General features: G+C 45.4%; 1 protein-coding gene across 1 annotated transcript in view; it reads right to left on the bottom strand.

Annotated features, from left to right (window-relative positions):
* The window catches only part of ADCK1 (aarF domain containing kinase 1), a 167,976-nt gene that overhangs the window by 45,726 nt on the left and 102,891 nt on the right, over positions 1-19,359 (bottom strand). The window contains exon 4 of the mRNA XM_006884642.1: positions 18,335-18,493. Within this exon, the coding sequence (XP_006884704.1) occupies positions 18,335-18,493 (159 nt within the window). The remainder of the gene's footprint in view (positions 1-18,334; positions 18,494-19,359) is intronic.

Consider the following 19,359-nt stretch of genomic DNA (forward strand, 5'->3'; position numbering starts at 1 on the left):
GTGGCACAATGGTTAGGTGTTTGGCTGCTAACTAAAAGGCTGGCAGTTCAAAGCCACACAGGAGCTTTGCAGGAGAAGAATCTAGCCGTCTGTTCCCATAGAGATGCAGCTGAGAAAAGCCCATGAGGCAATTCTACTCAGTCAGACGGGTTTGCTGTGAGTGGGCATCAACCCAATGGCACTTAACGACACAAGTCAGGTAGATAATCACTCCGAGCCAGATGTGGACACATAAGTGGCCTTGGTTTACCTCAGGTTTTTAAACTGACTTTGCAAATACAATCAGGGTGCTCCTTAGAGGCAAGGATGGTGGAACCCTGAATCACATACTTTAGACATACTATCTAGAGGGGCCAGTTTTTTGAAAAAAAGACAACAGGCTCAGAATGGTAGGTGGTCAGAAAAAGAGAGAAAGACCCTCAACAAACAGGACTGGCACCATGACTGCCAGACGGTGTAGGATAAAGCAAGGTTTGGATCTATTCTTTACAGGTTGCTACGCGTAGTCCAGCTAATGGCAAAACAACAATGCTCTGAGGAGGAAATTCTGGCCAAACAACAAGTCCTCATCATTTATTGTATTATCATTTTTCATTGTAAAAATTATCATTATCCTTAACATCAAAACAGCACTGAAAGTCACTATAAAGATTTTTCTGTTACTAATCAATTACGTGATCAGTCATTATTAGTGCTATTGGTAATCATTAAGATCTAATGCCATCAATCATAAGAGCAGCCATTGATTTTATCAGTTACTATTAATGGCTAATAACTAATTAGTAAAGTAAGTCACAGCCCCCAAATTAGTTGACAGAACTTGGAAAAAACCAGGGTGATAAAGTTTTAGAAGCCAAGCGTGGAGATGGCTACACCACACTGGGAATGTGATTAATGTCACTCCCCGGCACACTTGAAAAATCCAAACAAACAAATAAATAAAAGTGGTTCTGAAAGCACTCTGTGGTGGTGAATCTACCCTCAGTTACATTAAAATTAGAGGGCATGTTGGGATGTATGGTCGGATTCATAGTTTTAGGGAAGGTCGTGAGCCGCTCTGCAAAGTTGATGCCAGCTATGAAACCCATAAAATGAACAGAGATAATTTTTCACATCACGGGGTTCACTAATCCCTTGAAATGCACTGAGTGGGTAGTTCTAGAAAGAGGAGAGTTGGGGAGGGGGAGAGTAGTCCATTCTGCCTCTGTTTTCATTCCACTGCCCTCCTTAAGCTCCTGCCTGAAGCAGATTCACTTAGCTTTTCATTTTTGACAACAGATGCAATTGACTAAAATAAAACAGGTGTTGTTATCAATTTGGCTTTTTGGGTTTTATTCCAAAATGTATTTTCTCTATCAAATTCCTTCAACAGCCAATGTTTTCATCAGACCCTCGCACACACTCAACACTCAACAGATGTTTACTGAACAGGACCGTGAATGAATGAGTGAAAACACGAATGAATAAATATGTAAAAAGGGTTTGTCCTCTCCCCTGAGATACCGACAAGTTCACACTCACGTGATCCGAGTGGGTGGAGTTATTCTCTTTCTGACGCTTTCATGGGGAGAGGGATTGCCTCTGCATTTTCAGGAACCAGTTTCAGAAGAGGACTTGAAGCATTTAATGAAAAAGAGCAAAGACTACAAACAGCCTTCAGTATAGATTATACCTTAATATCAAGAAAACAAAAGTCCTCACAATTGGACCAACAGTGAGTATCATGATAAATGGAGGAAAGAAGTAAGTTAATAAAGATTTCATTTCAGTTAGCTGTACTAGCAACGCCCATGGGAGCGGCAATCAAGAAATAAAAAGATGTGCAAATCAAAACCACAATGAGCTATCACCTCACTCTAGTAGCAGTGGCAAAGTTTAACAAGACAGAAAGTAATAAATGTTGGAGAGGATGTGGCGAGATAAGACCTCTTATAGTTGGTGGGACTGTAAAATGGTACAACCACTCAGGAAGGCAGTTTGGTGCTTCCTCAAAAAAACTGATCATAGAAATTCCATATGACCCAACTATTCCACTGCTTGGAATATGTTGTTGTTGTTGTTGTTGTTGTTATGTGCCGTCGAGTCGCCTGCGACTCATAGCGACCCTATGTACAACAGCCCTAAACTCCGCTCTGTCCTGTGCCAATCGCACTGTCTCTGACACTCCCATCCCAATTATCCCAGTCACTGTATCAATCCACCTCATAGAGGGCCTTCCTCTCCTGCGCCGTCCCTCCACCCTCCCAAGCATGATGTCCCTCTCCAAGGACCGGTCTCTCCTCACTACATGTCCGAAGTAAGTTAGACGGAGCCTCAGAATCCTTGCCTCCAAGGAGCCACCTGGTTTAACCCTCTCCAGGACAAATCTATTTGTTTTCCTAGCAGTCCATGGTATTCTCAGTACTCTTCTCCAGCACCACAGCTCAAAGGCATCAGTTCTCCTTCTATCCTCCTTGGTCATTGTCCAACTCTCTGATGCATAACAGGTGATTGGGAAGACTATGGCCTGTATCAGACGCACCTTAGTCTCCAGAGAGACACCACTGCTCTTCAGCACTTTGGAGAGGTCCCTAACAGCAGACTTTCCCATGGCAATGCGCCTTTTAATTTCCTGGCTGCTGGTGCCAAGACCCTGAGAAAATGATAAATGAAGCTCAAATGGATACTTGTACATCAATGTTCATAGCAGTGTTAGTCACCATCACAAGAACATGGAAACAGTCCAGATGTCCAACCACAAAAGAATGGATTGAGAAATTATGGTACATTTACACAATGGAATACTATGCAGCATACAGGAGCAATGATTTTGTAAATTACTACCTAACTTGAGAGCTACTGGAGAGCATTATGCTGAGTGAACTAAGTCTCATAATGAGAAATACTGTATAAAACCATTATTGTAGAATGTGTATGAGGATCTGAGGAGGGGAACTGATGGGAGCAGAGGGGTGAGGATGGCCAGGAGGAGTGTTAATCATAGGGTTGCACAATTTGATGGGTGGGGTGAAAAAAATGGGAAATATCTAGTGTGAAAAACAATGTATTAGAACTTTGTAAATAAATCAGTACAAAATAAACTTTTTAAAAAATAAAAAAATGTACTTCATTAATCAAATATGCTACCAAAGACTTCTTCAAGGTGCTAAGGGGGCACTGGTGGCATAATGGTAAGGAATTGTGCTGCCAACCCAAAGGCATGTGGTTCAAATCCACCAGCTGCTCCATGGGAGAAAGGCAAGCTCTTCCTGTGCCATTTACTGCCTCTGAAAACTCACTGGAGAGTTGGCTATGAAATGGATCTGACTTGATGGTACTCAAAACAATATAACAAAAGTAATGATGTCAGTTCAAAGACTAAGGTGTGCCTGACCCAAGCCATGGTATTTCCAATTTCTTCATGCTGTTGTTATGCATCATCCAGCCCGAACTAATGGCTGACCTGCCTTTAAGTTGATAATGCACTCCTTATCACTAGGCCACCAGAGCTTCCTATTTCTTTATATGCATGTGACTTTGGACAATGAAAAAGGAAGACTGAATAAGGACTGATGGCTTTGAACTGTAGTACTGGTGAAGAGTGTTGTTGCTATGTGCCATCAAGTCACCTGTGACATGCAACCCCATGTACAGCAACTCTGAAGCCTGCCTTGTCCTGAGCCAGTGTCACTAATCCAATACACCAACCTCCATTGCCACAGTTAGTGGTTATTCTATCAATCTATCTCATGCAGGGTCTTCCTCTCCTGCACTGTCCCTCTACCCTTCTAAGCACGATGTGATGTCCTTCTCCAAGGACTCATCTCCCCTGGCCATCTGCCCAAAGTATGTGAAACGGAGCTTCAAAATTCTAGCCTCCAAGGAGAAATTTGGATTCACCCTCTCCAAAATTGACCTAATTGTTTTCTTAGCAGTCCATGGTAGGGTCAAGACTCTTCTCTAGCACCACAACTCAAAGGCATCGATTCTTCTTCTGTCATCCTTAGTCATTGTCCAGCTCTCCGATGCACAGCAAGTACTTGCAAAGACCATGGCCTGGATCAGGTGCCCCTTAGTCTCTAGACTGAGACTGTTGCTTTTCAGTACTCAGGAGAGTTCCTGATAGCAGATTTTCCCAATATAATTTGTCTTTTGATTTCCTGACTGCAGATGCCAAGAGTGTTGGCTGTGGAGGTGAGCAAGCTGTAATTGTCAACAGCTTCAATCTCTTCTCCATCTCTCATGGTGTTGCCAATTGGCCCAGTAATGAGAATCTTTGTCTTCTTTTTTTTGTTGTTGATTTTGTTTTTGTTGTTTTTAATATATTTTTTATTGGGAAAAACATGTTGGGGGTAAAAGGAGGTGAGGGTTGGGGGCAGAAGAGAATCTTTGTCTTCTTGATGATGAGCTTCAACCCACATTGAAGACTACAGTCCTTGACCTGCAACAAGAACTTTGGGTCTTCTTCAGTTTCGGCATGCAAGGTTGTGTCATCTGCCTATATTATGAACTGCCAAAATAATAAATCTGTCTTCAAAAAATTGCCGCCAGGGTGCTCCTTAGAGGCAAGAATGATGAGTTTTGTTTCACGTACTTTGGACCTGCTGCCAGCAGAAGACAGTCCTTGGAGAAGGGCATCACACGTGGAAAAGCAGAGAGTCAGCAAAGGAGAGGAAGACCATGAAGGCCATGGATTGGCACAATGACTGCAACAGTGGGGTCAAGCACAAGAGATGGTGAGGGTGCTGCAGAACTCGTCAGGGCGCCACTGTGGGTCAGAATGTACTGGCACCCAAGAACCATAGTGATCTCAGAATTATCGGGAATTTTCCACTTTATCTGAAACCTATGAAATCTATAAAGGTTTTTTCAACAATTAACAATTTCTTCAAGGTAGGATATTGACACCAATTTCCTACCAGCATCACTGATTCAAAGAAAGAAGACCAATTGTGAGCCCCACAGAAAGGCAAAACATGTTCTTTAGCACTTTGGAGAGTGGCAACAGACTTGTCCAATGAGATGCGTCATTGTATTTCTTGACCATGGGTGCCGATAATGGATCTAAATACAATGAAATCACTGATAGCTTCAATCTTTTCTCCACATATCATGATGGTGTGCAACTGGTTCAGCTGTGAGGACTTACGTTTTCTTGATGTTAAAGAGTAATCCAGACTGAAGACTATACAGTCTCTGAGCTCCACCAATAAGCGCTTCAAATCACCTTCAATTTTGGAAAACCAGGTTGTATCACTTACATACCACAGTTATTGATGAATCTTCTTCCAATACTGACGTTACTGTTTCCTTCATACAGTCTAGCTTTTTGGCTCTGCATGCAGATTGATTCAATAAGCATGGTGAAAGGATACAATCCTGATATACACCTTTCCTGATATAAGCAGAAGAAATTCTATGGAGTAGTTCTAACTTGCTCCACGGAATTGCTATGAGTTGAAATCACCTAGACAGCACCTAACAACAACACATGCCTGACACTGTGTTACAAGGCACTTTACATACCTACTTTCTTTAATCCTCTTTTTGCCTATTTTAAGGAGAAGGAAGCTGGTGTTCTATGAAGTTACAGCACCTCTCAAGGTAGCAAAACTTGCAAAGCATTGAATGCAGGATTTGGAAACAGGTTTTTCTTACTTTCTGTTTGCAGCCTTGCCTCCCACAATCTAATACAGGATGATACAAAAGGAAGCTGGCGATAAGGCACGGAAAGGGCTTTGTAAACTGTAAAATGCAATAGAAACATGAGTTACTGTTATCAAGTTATTATACATTATGAAAGAAATAAAGCTCCATGGAAAACCAGATCACTAAATAGAACACCTGCACCGATCCGAACTGGTAAAAATGGATGTTTGACAAGGATCAAAAATCAATTCAGAGTGATGTAAATAGCTTGCCATTCATCGGGCTTATCTTTGTTCTGATAAGTTATTAAAACATATACTTTTCAGTAAACAGAATTATAGGGTGAAACAACATTTCCTTGGGATGGCCTATGTATTGGGATGGGCTTCCCCCCCCCCCAACGTATTTTAAAAAATAAATCAGCTGTTGGGTTCTGTGCTAACAAAAACATTACCTAGCCACCCATTGTTCAATCAACACATTTAGGGGGGAAAAAAACCAAGATGACAGACAGCATTCACTGAAAATGCTATTTTTTAAAAAAGTCCAAAACATGACTGTCACAGGACTTTAGAGAACTTTAGGATGGGCCTGGTAGGAGTTAGAGATTAATTTGATCCTGGAGCTCCAGTGAGGGAGTCCCACCCCAATGTCATGGAGCTCCATTTCTAGGGAGATTTTAGTGATCGTGGAAGACCTGATTTGTGGTGGTAGTGGTGGTGGTAGTGGTGGTGGTAGTGTGCCATCAGACTGGAACCAACTCAGAGCTGACGCCCCAGTGGGTCCTCAGAGACCACAAACCTCCTGGGAGGAGACTGCCCATCATTCTCCCATGGAGCTCCCATTGAGCAGCTAGTGGATTCAAACTGGCAGCCTCTGGGTTGGCAGCACAGCTCCTAGCCCACCAGGCCAGGCCACCAGAGCTCCCTAGGAGACATTCTGTGAGGGGGTAACAGAGCCCTGATGATCAATAATTTCAAAAGCCTGAAAGACAAGTGGGAGGAATACTGGGTGGCAGTACTGGGACCTGGGAAGCACGGTCTGACGAGGGGCTTCCAGATCTTCTGAGCTCTGTCCTGCTCTCAAGAAATGGCATGGCCCACTAAGTGAGAGGCAGCCCACTGAGCTCCCAGCTCCCGGAGGCAGGCAGAGAAGTGCTACCCAGCCGGGCCACCAGCAGACAGAGGACTCCACCACGGCTGTTCACCCTTCCTGCTGAATCATTGTTTCAATCTCGGGGCCCAATCAGTCTGGCTCTGGCCAGCCACTCAAATCAATAAGAGTCACTGGCTGTGCATCTACAAGTAGAGTTGCCCCAACTACTAAAGGACAGTATCAGGCGATAATGACAAAGCTTAAAAACGCACTTAGTGATGTCTTTCTCTTTTGTGCAAAGTCACTCACACTACCACAGTCAGCAAACACCATATACTGAGGGGTTACCTCTGCTTCTCTGTTACCAGTTAAGAGTCTATTCCAGAGACTCCTCCAGGAAACACAGAACTCCAGAATGGCACACGTTCTTAGGGAACAAGGCAACAGTCATTCCCCCCTCCTTCTTTGCTAAGAGGATTCTGTGCGCTCTTCATGGCCTCCTCCTCCCTGGTGACATAGCAGATAGGGAGTGGCACCGCTAATTCAACTGGCAGCTCTCTGCCAGCTGGACTCCACCAGGGGCTCCTCAGGAGAAAGATGGGTGAACTTCTCCTCTGTGATTTACAGCCCCTAAAACCAGGCCGGAGGCTCCACTCTCAGTCGGTTCCGACTTCCAGGCAATGACTTTACCTTATTGACGTGTCTTCCTAGAGAGACAGGTGAATCATGACTCGTCCAAGCCAGCAAAGGGAGTCTCACTTCTTTTGCCTGGTCATGCAGGCATGAGAATGGACCTCTAGTTCTGGCCAATGAGAAAGGAGGGGAATTTTACTGGGAAGCTCCTGGGATGGATGGCTCCTATTTTATTTATTTTCAAATGCAGATTTTTATTTTTTTTTAAATTGTGGTTTGAATGAAAGTTCACAAAGACATTGGTTTTGCACTAACTCGTTTGGACCAATTTATGCTGCCTTCCACCCCCCCTTCATTCCATAATTCATATCCTCTTCTGGATTGTTAACGTCTGGGCATCCATTCTTTTCAGATTGACCTGAGTGAAGGATCAGGCCTTCCTTAGTGTCCAGATATGGCAGGAAGCTGCACTGCAATCCAAAAGGCACATGGTTTAAGGTTATTAGCTGCTCCACAGGACAAGGCTGGGCAATCTCCTCCCATGTGATTAACTGCCTCTGAAAACCCACCAGAGGGTCCGCTATAGGTTGGTTCTGACTCTATGGTACACAACAACAACAACAACAGGAACTGCTGCAACTGTGTGGTGACCTGAAGTGACAAGCTAGAAGTGAAATATCTCAGTCACAAAAGGACAAATATTCCATAGTGCCACTATTGTAAAAAGGGACTGACATCAGGGTTGAAGAAGACAGAAAAGGAGGGGAGGAATGATGTATACTGCATTGAAACAGATGAGGGAGAGAACTGTTTAAAAGGGGTATATGACTGGGTATTATTGTCATGACAGGAGTCCAGAATGAAGGCTGCAGAGTGGAGTGGACTTGGGGGGAGGGGTTGCATAATAATATAAGAGTTTTTCTTTTTCTTTTCAAGGAAGAGTGAATTGGGAGGAAGGGGGTGGGCAGGGAGAAAAGTGCAACAGTGAATGACTAGAAACCCTAAGTCTCTGTAAACTTTATTTAAATTAATACCAAAAAAAGAGAGAGAGACAAGCTAGAAGCCTGAAGAGGCACACTGTTGTTGTTGATGATGATGTGCTGTTGTTGTTGTTGTTGTGCACCAGCTAGTCAGAACCACCTCACAGCTGACCCTCCAGTGGGTTTTCAGGGGCAGTAAATCACAGGGGAAGGTGAGAGAGAATGTGGATCCTTAAGAACCACAACGATGCAGGATGGTAATGATGGTTATGAGGGGAACAACATGCGGGGGAGGGGAAAACAGGAACGCTCTGTACTTTTCTGTAATCCTAAAACAACTCTAAAAATAAAGTCTATTAAAATGAACAGCAGCAAGAAACACACACACACACATAGATGCGCACATAACATGTGCTAGATTGGTCAATTTAGGCACAGCCAATCCTACTTCTAAATATCTTGTTAAGTAAGATAATAATATAGGTTATTCATCTTTATTAAACTAATATACACACATTAGTCTACATTAGACTACATTAGTACACACACCACTGTTGGCTAGCTTTTCTGACACTTGCAGCCAAAGCACCCTAATCAATACAATCAATGCCTCCCACTTCCTTGTCTTCACAGGCTCAGTCCTGCAGACTTCTAGCCTTGAAAGAGATATGCATTTGGATGCGACCCTATAGGGCAGAGGAGGACCAAACCCACAGGGTTTCCAAGAATGTAGATCTATAGGGAAGCAGACTGCCCCATCTTTCTCATGGAGAGCAGCTAGTGGGTTCGAACAGCCACCATTCTGGTTAGTGGGAATGTGCATTAACCACGCTGCCATCAGGACTCTGCTGGATTCTCAATTAAGCTGCAGCTATTCAGAGGCAAAGGCTCATTCCTCCCTTGATTTGAGTCACTTTCATCAGGCTGTTTTCTCACAGGATCAGGCTGTGAGCCTGCACACAGTAGGGCGGACACGGGAGGACAACAGTGGAGATTTCTGGAAGGCTGGGAGGACTCATGGAGACACACACTTCCAACTGGCACGAAGGTCAGCAGGGCAGGAAAGTAGCTTGGTCTCCTTCTGGCTCGGGGTCTGGTTGTTAAGGGAGCTCTATCGTCCCCTGGAAATTATTTTCTCACCAGATACACGTAAGCACACTGCCTAAGACCAAGACACCAATGAAGTTGCTGTCAAGTCCAATCCAACTCACACAGGCCCTGTGCGTGCCCTGCCTCGTACAGTTTTTAAGCCTGAGAACTGTCAGAAGCAGAACATCAGGCCCAGTTTCTGAGGCACCTCTGATTGGATTAAAAACCACCTACCTGACAACTAATAGAGCAGTTAGCCATAGGTACCACCCAAGTATTCCTAAGACATCATTTGGGTCTGGACCAAAATAGTAATAATAATAATAACACCCCTCTCAAATATAAAACAAAACGAGATTTCCAGTCAAGTTCCTCTTGGTTTTACAGCGTAACAGAAGAGTGGCCCAGGGATGACTTTTTTCCCACCAGAGGTAGAGTCCAGCCAATGCTGATGGTCCACAGGGTGGTGGCCTGGGGTCTCTCCCTGCTCCAGCTCCTGTCCTAATGGCTGGCTTTGATCTGCCCTGTCATCAGTGAACCCAGCAGGCCGGTCACCGCAAGGAGCCTAGCCTGTGCATTCAGCCAGCCTTAGCTGTGCTTTCCAAAGCAAAGCATCTGATGCTTATCTCAGGGAGGAAGATGCCAAATCTTTATTACAGCTATTATTGCCATTGACCTTACTGCCACTGTTACTTAGGGAGCCAGTGAGGCTCTAAGCAGAGAAAGGACGGCAGCTGTCCTCCAGCCCACGTGGCCCTGAGCCGAGCAGAGCAAGTTGCAACCTAACTCTGCGTGGATGCTGGGTCTCAGGAAAGCCAGGGCTACAGCTTCAAGAAGAGGACTCTCTAAGAGTCCCAGTTCACTCTCAACTATGGCCCTTCCTTGGCCAAAGCACCTTCTCTCCTGTCACCCAGGGGTGCTCTCAAAAATTACAGGATCGCACAATAGTGGGTGCAGGAATGGGGTAAAGGTAATAGAGATCTGGCAGGGATCTGAAAAGATGGGGTAATGGTGGACATAGTCTTGCGGTGATTAATTTTATAAAATACAATGTGTGGGAATGAATGTATGAAACATAATGTCAATGAAGGAAAGTGGGGGGGAGGGAATCTGCAGAATAAAAAAAATTTGTAAATTTAAAAAAAAAAAAAGTAAAAGCCAGTTTCCAGCAGGCTACCCAGGGCCACTCAGAAGCTCTGCTCCCCAGGCCTGGCCAGCTCCCTTTCGCATTGCACGCGGCAGCTATTCCAAAACTTCACCTCCTCCTCGAGCCTCCCATGCCACCTTCTACCCCCTCATTCTCAGCAGATGGTCTCGCCTCCTACCTCAGATAGAAAATAGAGGCCACTGGGCTGCTGACTGCTCAGCTCCCCACTCCCTTCGCCACCCCCACCCCCACCCCACACACTCATCTGTATCCAGATTCACTGCTGACCTTTGGCCTCAAAACAAACGCCGAGGTGCTCAGCCACCAGTGCTCTCTCGAGTCTCCTTCGGGACCTGATCTACCAGCTTACAGCCTCCTGACTGTCAATCCCCTACCCTCTGCTACCTCCTTCCCCATCAGCTGCAAAACTGCTCAACTCTCTGCACCCATCACTCATATCATCTGATCCAGCCATGACCCTAACTCCTCCTCATGGCTAAACAATCACAGAGAGCACTCCCCATTCACGGTCTACACTCCTGTGGGTCTCATTTCCCACTCACCCTACTTTCATTATTCTTTCCAACAACCCTCAATTACCAAATCCGAAATATTCTCATCAGTGCTGGCCTAAGATGACCTCCCACAGGACAATGCTGACTATCCCTGGATGATTCTATTTTCCAACAAAGAATTACCATCTACCATCATATATCCTCTTCCAGAATCTCCCCATTAAAGAGTGAAACCTTTTTCCCCATCCCATGAACTGAAGGAGATCCCTGCAAATGCTCCAACCAATAGAGTGAAGTAAGGCTGTGTGACGTCATAAAATTAGGATGTACTTTCAGCTTTGCTGTCTTTGGTTCCACCTTCTTAGAATCTAGCCCCCATGTTGTAGGCAAACTCAAAACAGCCAAAGAGAGGACCCAAAGAAGAACAACAAGGCCCCAACAAGACCTGGGCTCCCAGTCAACACCTAGCACCTACGTACAGCCCCGTGGGTGAGCTATCCTGGACATGGACCCTCCAGCTTCCAGTGAGGCCACCGTAGGTGGCCCTGCAGAAAACAGAAACGAGGCAGCTCTACCAAGCCCTGCCCAAATTGTAGGTTCATGAGTAAAATGCACAGCTCTTGTTGTTTTAAAGCTCATGTTGTGAGGTGGTTCATTATGTTTGTTGCTGTTGTTGCTGTTAGGCGCTGTTAAGTCAACCACAACTCATGGCAATCCCATGAACAACGGATCTGAACAGCGCCATTTCTGGCGCTGTCGTCGCCATCCCTGACATACATGAGCCCACTGCTACAGCCACTCCGTAGACGCATCGTGTTGAGGGTCCCTCTCTATCCCTGACCCCTCCACCTTTCCCAGCATGACGTCCTCTTCCAAGGACTGGCCCGTCTTAACAAGAGGCCCAAAGTATGTGAGACAAAGTTTCACCATCCTTGCCTCTAAAGAGCATGCTGGCTGCACATTCTCCAAAATATAAGCGCTTTGTTCTTTTGGGAGTCCATGGGATACTCAATACTCTTCCAACACCACAGCGCAAAAGTATTGATTCTTCTTCTGTTATCCTTATTCACCGCCCAGCTCTCAAACACACAGCAAGTGACTGAAAACACCATAGCTTGAAGTGGGCGTTCATTGGTCTTTAAAGCGATACCACTTCTCCTCAGCACCTTGGGACAGTCAACACTGTTCTCCAACCCCACAATTCAAAGGCATCAATTTTCCTTTTGTCATCTTTATTCATTGTCCATCCCTCCCTCAGCAGCAAAGCAAATGACTGAAAAGACTATGGTCTGAATCAAGCACACCTTAGTCCTCAAACTAACACCACTGCTCCTCAGTAATTTAAGGAGGTCCCTCCAGATTGTGGTACTAGAGAAGAATACTAAACATCCCATGGAGGGCCAAAAGAACAGACACGTCTTGGAGAAGATGCAGCCAGAGTGCTCCCTGGAGGCAAGGATGGCAAAGCTTTGTCTTGCATACTTTGGGCATGTTATTAGGACAAGGGAAGGACATCATGTTTGGAAAGGCGAGGTGATGGCAAAAGAGAGGAAGGTGGGTTAACACAGTAATGACAGCAATGGGCTTGAATGAGTCAGAGATTGTGAGGTTGGCACAAACTAGGGTAAGGTTCAAATCTGTTGTTCATTAGGTCACTATGAGTCATATTCAACTCAATATAACCTAACAATAACAATAGCAGCACTTTGGTGAGGTCCTTGACAGCAGATTTCCCTAATACAACACAATTTCTTGATTTCTTGACTGCTGGTACCAGGGGTAGTGACTACGGATCCAAGCAAGATGAAATCGTTAACAACTTCAATCTTTCTCTACCTACTGGCCCAGGATGAGGATTTATATTTTTTTGACGTTGAGCTGTGGTCCACGTCGAAGTGTATCAAGTCTTCCTAGCTTTCAGCAAGCATCATCTGCATAAGGCAGGTTGTTGATGAGTCTTCCTTTGATCTTGATGCCACATAAAGTGAACTTCAATAGACCATTGACAAGGGACAACTGACCCAGAGCTCTCTTTTTTAACTCTTCCAAAGGACGCTGCCACCCTGTCGATCCTGGTTCTCCTCCAGTCTCTCTGATTGAGCCTTGTGAGTCCCCTTTGTGAACAGATTCTCCTTAGATCACTCTCTAAATGACCATTCTATCCTTCCCTCCACCTTTTTTCATGTACACACCTTCTCTAAGTGATCTTAACTACTTCCTTAACTTCCACTGCCACAAATAAACCCCAAAATCTGTACTTCACTGATAAACCCCAAAATCTGTACTTCCAGCCCAGACTCCAGATGAAAAGAGAGACTACTCTCCCAAATTACAGACAATAACATCTGACTGCACACAGCTGCAACACCACCCATTCATTTGTTCTGAGATGCATGTTGTTATTGTTATGTGCCGTTGAGTCGCTTGCGACTTATAGCAACCCTATGTACAACAGCTCTAAACTCTGCTCTGTCCTGTGCCAATCTCATTGTCTCCGACACACTCATCCCGATTGCCCGTCACCAAATCAATCCATTTCCCAGAGAGCCTTCCCCCCCTGCGCCTGCCCTCCACCCTCCCAAGCATGATATCCCACTCCAAGGACCGGTCTCTCCTTACAACATGGCCCAAGTATGTAAGATGAAGTTTCAGAATCCTTGCCTCCAAGGAGCAGTCTGGTTTAACCCTCTCCAGGATGAATCTGTTTTCTTGGCAATGCATGGCATGCTCAGTACTCTTCTCCAACACCAAAGCTCAAAAGCATCAATTCTCCTTCTATCCTCCCTGGTCATTGTCCAGCTCTCTGATGAATAACAAGTGATTGCAAAGACCATGGCCTATACCAGACGCACCTTAGTCTCCAGAGACACACCATTGGTCTTGAGTACCTTAGAGAGGCCCTAACAGTAAATTGTCCCATCGCAATACGTCTTTTAATTTCTTGGCTGTTGGTGCCAAGAGTGTTGATTGTGGAGCCAAGCACACTAAAGCTGGGAACAATCTCGATCTGTTCACCATTCATCCTGATGCTGCCAATTGGTCCAGTGGTGAGAATCTGTCTTCTTGACACTGAGTTTCAATCCATATTGGAGGCTGCAGTCCCTGACCCTCAGCAGCAAGCACTTCAGGTCCTCCTCAGTTTCAGCAAGCAGGGTTGTGTCATCTGCATAATGCAGATTGTTGATAGATCTTCCACCAATCCTGATGCCACACTTCTCCTCATAGAGCCCAGCCTCCTAGATGATCTGTTCTGCATGACACATCCCTGGCGTACGCCCTTCCCAGTTTTGAGCCATGCAGTGTTTCCTTGCTCTGTTCTGACGACTGCTTCTTGGTTCAAGTATAAGTTTCACATTAGCATGATCAAGTGTTCTAAGATTCCCATTCTTCTCAGAGTCAGCCACAGTTTGTTATGGTCCACACAGTCAAACACTTTTGCATAATCAATGAAGCACAGATAGACATTCCTCTGGTACTCCCTGCTTTCAGCCAAGATCCATCTAACATTAGCTACAATATCCCTAGTACCACGACCCTTCTAAACCCAGCCTGGACTTCTGGCAGTTCTCTGCTGAGGTGCTGTTCCACTCGTTTTTGGATAATCTTCAGCAGAATCTTGCTTGCATGTGAAATCAATGAGATTGTTCTATAGTTTCCACACTCTGTTGGGTCACCTTTCTTTGGAATGGGAACAAATATAGATCTCTTCCAGTCAGTTGGCCACATGGTTGTTCTCCAGATTTCTTGACACAACTTTGTGAGCATGTCCAGGGCAGCATCTGCTAGCTGAAATATGTCAATTGGTAAACCATCTATTCCTGGGGCCTTACAAAACTCTAGAGTTCCTAGTGTTCCTTTCTAGCTTGATTCCTTCAAAGGTAGGCCAATGGACAACCGGGGTAGAATACTGAGGGGCTGGAGGTGATAAAAATTCAAAGTATTTCTCCCCTCTGCCTCATCCTCTAACAGCATCTCTCCTAGCAGCTACATCTCTTCTATAATTCTAACGCCTAGCTGGCAGGTCCTATGCTTAGGATCCATTTCCCAATCACAGAGCTTCCACCGTACCCTCAGCTCCTGGGCTCCAGGGAATGACCTCTTCACCTTGTCCTTCCAGCTGGAGGACATGGTGGCCTCCCGCTGTTGGCCATGTCCAGATGGCCGCGTCATCCCTTTCGGTTTCTCAGCGAGTCTTGGAGCGCAAGTCTCGGTTTCAAAGTGCCTCTGTCTGAAATTGTGTTGCTGTTATTACGTACTCTTGAGCTGGAGTCTGCCCACAGCTGACCCTCCAGCAGTCTGTAGAGGCAGGAAATCACATGGGAAGAGCCTGCCTATCTTACTCCCACAGAACAGCTGCTGAAGCCAAACTGCATGACTTTGGGTTAGTGGCACAACTTAGGGCAATTTCTTTCTTTTTTTTTTTCTTTTCTTATGTTGTGGTTGTTGTTATGTGCCATCGAGTCGCTTGCGACTCATAGCGACCCTATGTACAACAGCCCTAAACTCCGCTCTGTCCTGTGCCAATCTCACTGTCTCTGACACTCCCATCCCAATTATCCCAGTCACTGAATCAATCCACCTCATAGAGGGCCTTCCCCTCCTGCACTGTCCCTCCACCCTCCCAAGCATGATGTCCCTCTCCAAGGACCGGTCTCTCCTCACAACATGTCCAAAGTATGTTAGACAGAGCCTCAGAATCCTTGCCTCCAAGGAGCCACCCGGTTTAACCCTTTCCAGGACAAATCGGCAAACTCCGCAATAAGGGATATACCTTTAACTTGCTGGTCTGTCTGATACTTCTCTAAATATGAAGTGGAAGGATTGGCCATCCACTTCTGAAATAGCAGGCCTCTGAAAACCCTATGTACAACAGAACACACACTCTTTTCTTATATGCAAGATTAAAGGTATCCTCATGTAATCACCTAAACTGGAACTGTTTTCGTGTCCTCCTCATTCATACCAGTCCCACATGGCACCAGTCATGGCTCATTTTGTGTTCTGAGAAAGGCTACTCCTCGGCCCCACCTCTCCACTCCACCCTGACTCTACTGCCTTCGTTAATACCATTATTTCTCTCCTTTGCCTCCTCTTCAGCACCGCTCACTAGGTCTCCCTGGATACAGTCTTTTTGATTTCCCATACATCCTCCAGACTGCCAACTGATTGTTATTGCAAACGCAAATCTCATCATAATACTCCCGATTAAAATTCTCAGATGGTTCCCTCCTAACCACAGGAAGAAATCAGCTCAGCTCACTTCCTCACATACATGTCACACGTTTTACTACAGACAATGCTCCCTCCCTGGGCCTGAAGCTCAAGGCACTCTGTGTCCTGGCCTCACCCAGCCTCCTAGTCTCCTCTCCAGCCACGCACTGGTCCATGCCATTTGAACTAAAGTTCTTCACGCTGACCCTCTGAGACCTAAGGCCCTCACACATGCCAAGGTGCCCTTCCCCTGCCCAGCTCTCTCATGGGCTCTTCAGGCATCTCCACAAGCCTTGCCTCCTCAGGAAGCCAGCATCAATCCAGGAGCAGGGCTCTGTCACATTCTGCAGCCTCCTCTTTGACAGAACTCGGGTCCCCACACTGCAGCCATCCGTTTAGGCACCTGGCCTCTCTGTTAACCTGGGTGCTCCCTGAGGATGAAGATGGAGCTCATTAACTCACATTTGCAGCACTCACGTGGCACATGGCCAGAGGAGACCCTGAATGCACATGTCAAAATAAGGCAAGAGAAAAACCAAACAAAACCTAGAAGTCCGGAGCGAGGGAGGAGAACAAAGGGAGAGAGAGAAGAGGCTCTGAGAGAGAGGCATGCTGGCAGGTTAAACACATTGCTGGCCTCCCAGTGGGGCGTGCTGAGTTCAGTTCTGAGCACTGGCCGCTGGCCAGGTCACCATCCTCCTCCCATATTCTGAGGTTGGAGCTAGAACAACGCAGGACACAGTCTCCACCAGAGCTGCTCCCCAGTCATTTTCAAGCCTCTAAGCTTGTTCATTCCAGAGAAGTAGCAGATAAGCGGACAGGCAATGTGCACAAACATCCCTGCACATCAGGTTCACATTCCATGCTTGTCCGTATGTTCTATTTTGTTAAAGCTTAACAAATGAAGATGTAATTTTTCTACTCCTGAGGAAAATCACCTCTGGTTCATCTCCTATCTAACACCTTCCCCCCTGAAGCCTCCTTGGTCTTGGGAGCTATTCATATGTTCTCAGACCACCTACAGATAACTTCCAGGGACAAGCCTGGGAAAGCTAGCCAATTCAGCCATGAGGTCCCAAGGTCACAGAGTTGTCAAGACACAGTTTCAAGCTCCCCTCTTTCCACTCTGCTGATCAAACGGCCACCTTCCCCCTAAGGAAACCAGAGCTATGACTCTAACAGGTGTATGCACATCCATGTTAATTTCTGCGTTCTCTTCAAAAGCAAAGAGATGGAAGCAAGCCAAGTGCCCATCAACAAATGAATGCATAGAAAGACCATGGTACATTCACACAATGGAATATTATGCTGTGATTATATATATAACAATCTGGAACAAGGGTGCATTGTGGGGTGGGCTGTAGGGGAGGTGGGGTAAGATGGGAGAAGAAAATGTGAAACAATAAGTTTTTACAAAAAAAGAATTGTGAGTGCCTCAAATTAATGTTATAAAAAATGCCTATGAATTCTTGAGTAAAAAGCCAATTAGATTTGTAAACTTTCAAGGAAAAATTGTAACAGAGAATTTTGACTGTCATTTAAAAAAAAAAGCCCAGGTTTACTAGTGTGCTAAGGATGGGTGGAACCCTGACACTGACTGTTCCCATTGACCCTGGTCCTCAACTCATTCCTGGGCCAACTTTCAGCCAAACAATAGACGGCTCTGTAAGATGACCAGTACCAATAAGGAGAAATGTGCCCGTTACATCAGTCAACCATATAGAGATTAAAAAGGGAGCATATGCCCAGGAACAAAGTTCAGAAGACAGGAAGGGACAGGAAGAAGGGTAAATAGCAATGGAAACACAGGGAGCAAGTGGGAAGACCACTTTTCATGGTAGGGATTGTGATCAGTGCCATGAAACAAAACGTCTATGAAGTTTGGAATGCGAAACCAGTTTGTAAGCTTTAACTCAAATCACAAAAAAGGAAGGGGCACCTTTCACTCCTCAAGTTTAAAGCAATTAGACCAAGGTTGCTGACATCCAGTGAACACAGGATGAGAACTAGAAAAGAAGGAACAGGCAGGCTCTTACCTCCATCAAGAGAATGTCCTTTGAGCTCTGAGCCTGAACCTTTGGGTGCTGGACCTTCACGGCCACTGTCCGCCCATCATGAAGCACTGCCTTGTGGACCTGGGCCAGGGAAGCAGCCCCCAGCGGGGTGTCATCAAAGCTCACAAACAAATCGTGGATCTGTCAAAAGTGGAGAAAGAACAAAGTAGTTGAGAAGGTTTACTAATTTGGTAAGAGGAGGAAGGGCCAGAGTCACTGCCCTGTGCCAACAGAAATGGATCTTCTGCTTCCTGAGGTCTGCGTGCCAACCTAGCACCTCACCTGAGCCCTTTGCTGCCATCGTGACTCCCATACAGACATGCAGAGCCAGAGAAGCAAAAGATATCCTTGGAGGGCCTAGCTTCATGAATGAAAACCGAAAGAAGAGCTGTCTGAACACAAAAAAGTTTCAGAAATGTATACCATCTGTTGTTATTGTTGTTGTGTACCATAGAGTCAGAACTAACCCAAAGCTGACCCTCTGGTGGGTTTTCAGAGGCAGTTAATCGCACAGGAGGAGACTGTCCATCCTTCTCCTACACAGCAGCTGGTGGTATCGAACCACATGCCTTTGGGATTGCAGTGCAGCTTCTTGCCACTAGGCCACCAGAGCTCCTGTGTATCATGTAGCCATTTAATTATCCATTATTGCACCTGTTTCGGGTTACCACATTTGTAGACTCCAAAGTAAATAAATCAGTTCCTCAGAAAGTTAAACATAAAATTACCATCTGACCCAGTAATTCTAGTCTTAGGTATAAATCCAAGAGAATGGAAAAACAGACACTCAAATCCTGGTACACAGACAGCCACAGCAGCTACTCACAATGATAAAAACGTAGAAACAACCCAAATGCCCATATGCAGGTGAACGGAGAGCCAAACTGTGGCATTTACATACAATGGAATATCAACTATGAAAAACTATACTCAAACAAATATGAAAATCTAGAGGAAATGGACAAATACTTAGAAAAACACAACCTACCTAAACTGACACAAACCGA

The sequence above is a fragment of the Elephantulus edwardii genome, unplaced genomic scaffold (assembly GCF_000299155.1).
Source record: "Elephantulus edwardii isolate Elephantulus edwardi_28Jun2011 unplaced genomic scaffold, EleEdw1.0 scaffold00037, whole genome shotgun sequence".
NCBI classification, from domain to species: domain Eukaryota; kingdom Metazoa; phylum Chordata; class Mammalia; order Macroscelidea; family Macroscelididae; genus Elephantulus; species Elephantulus edwardii.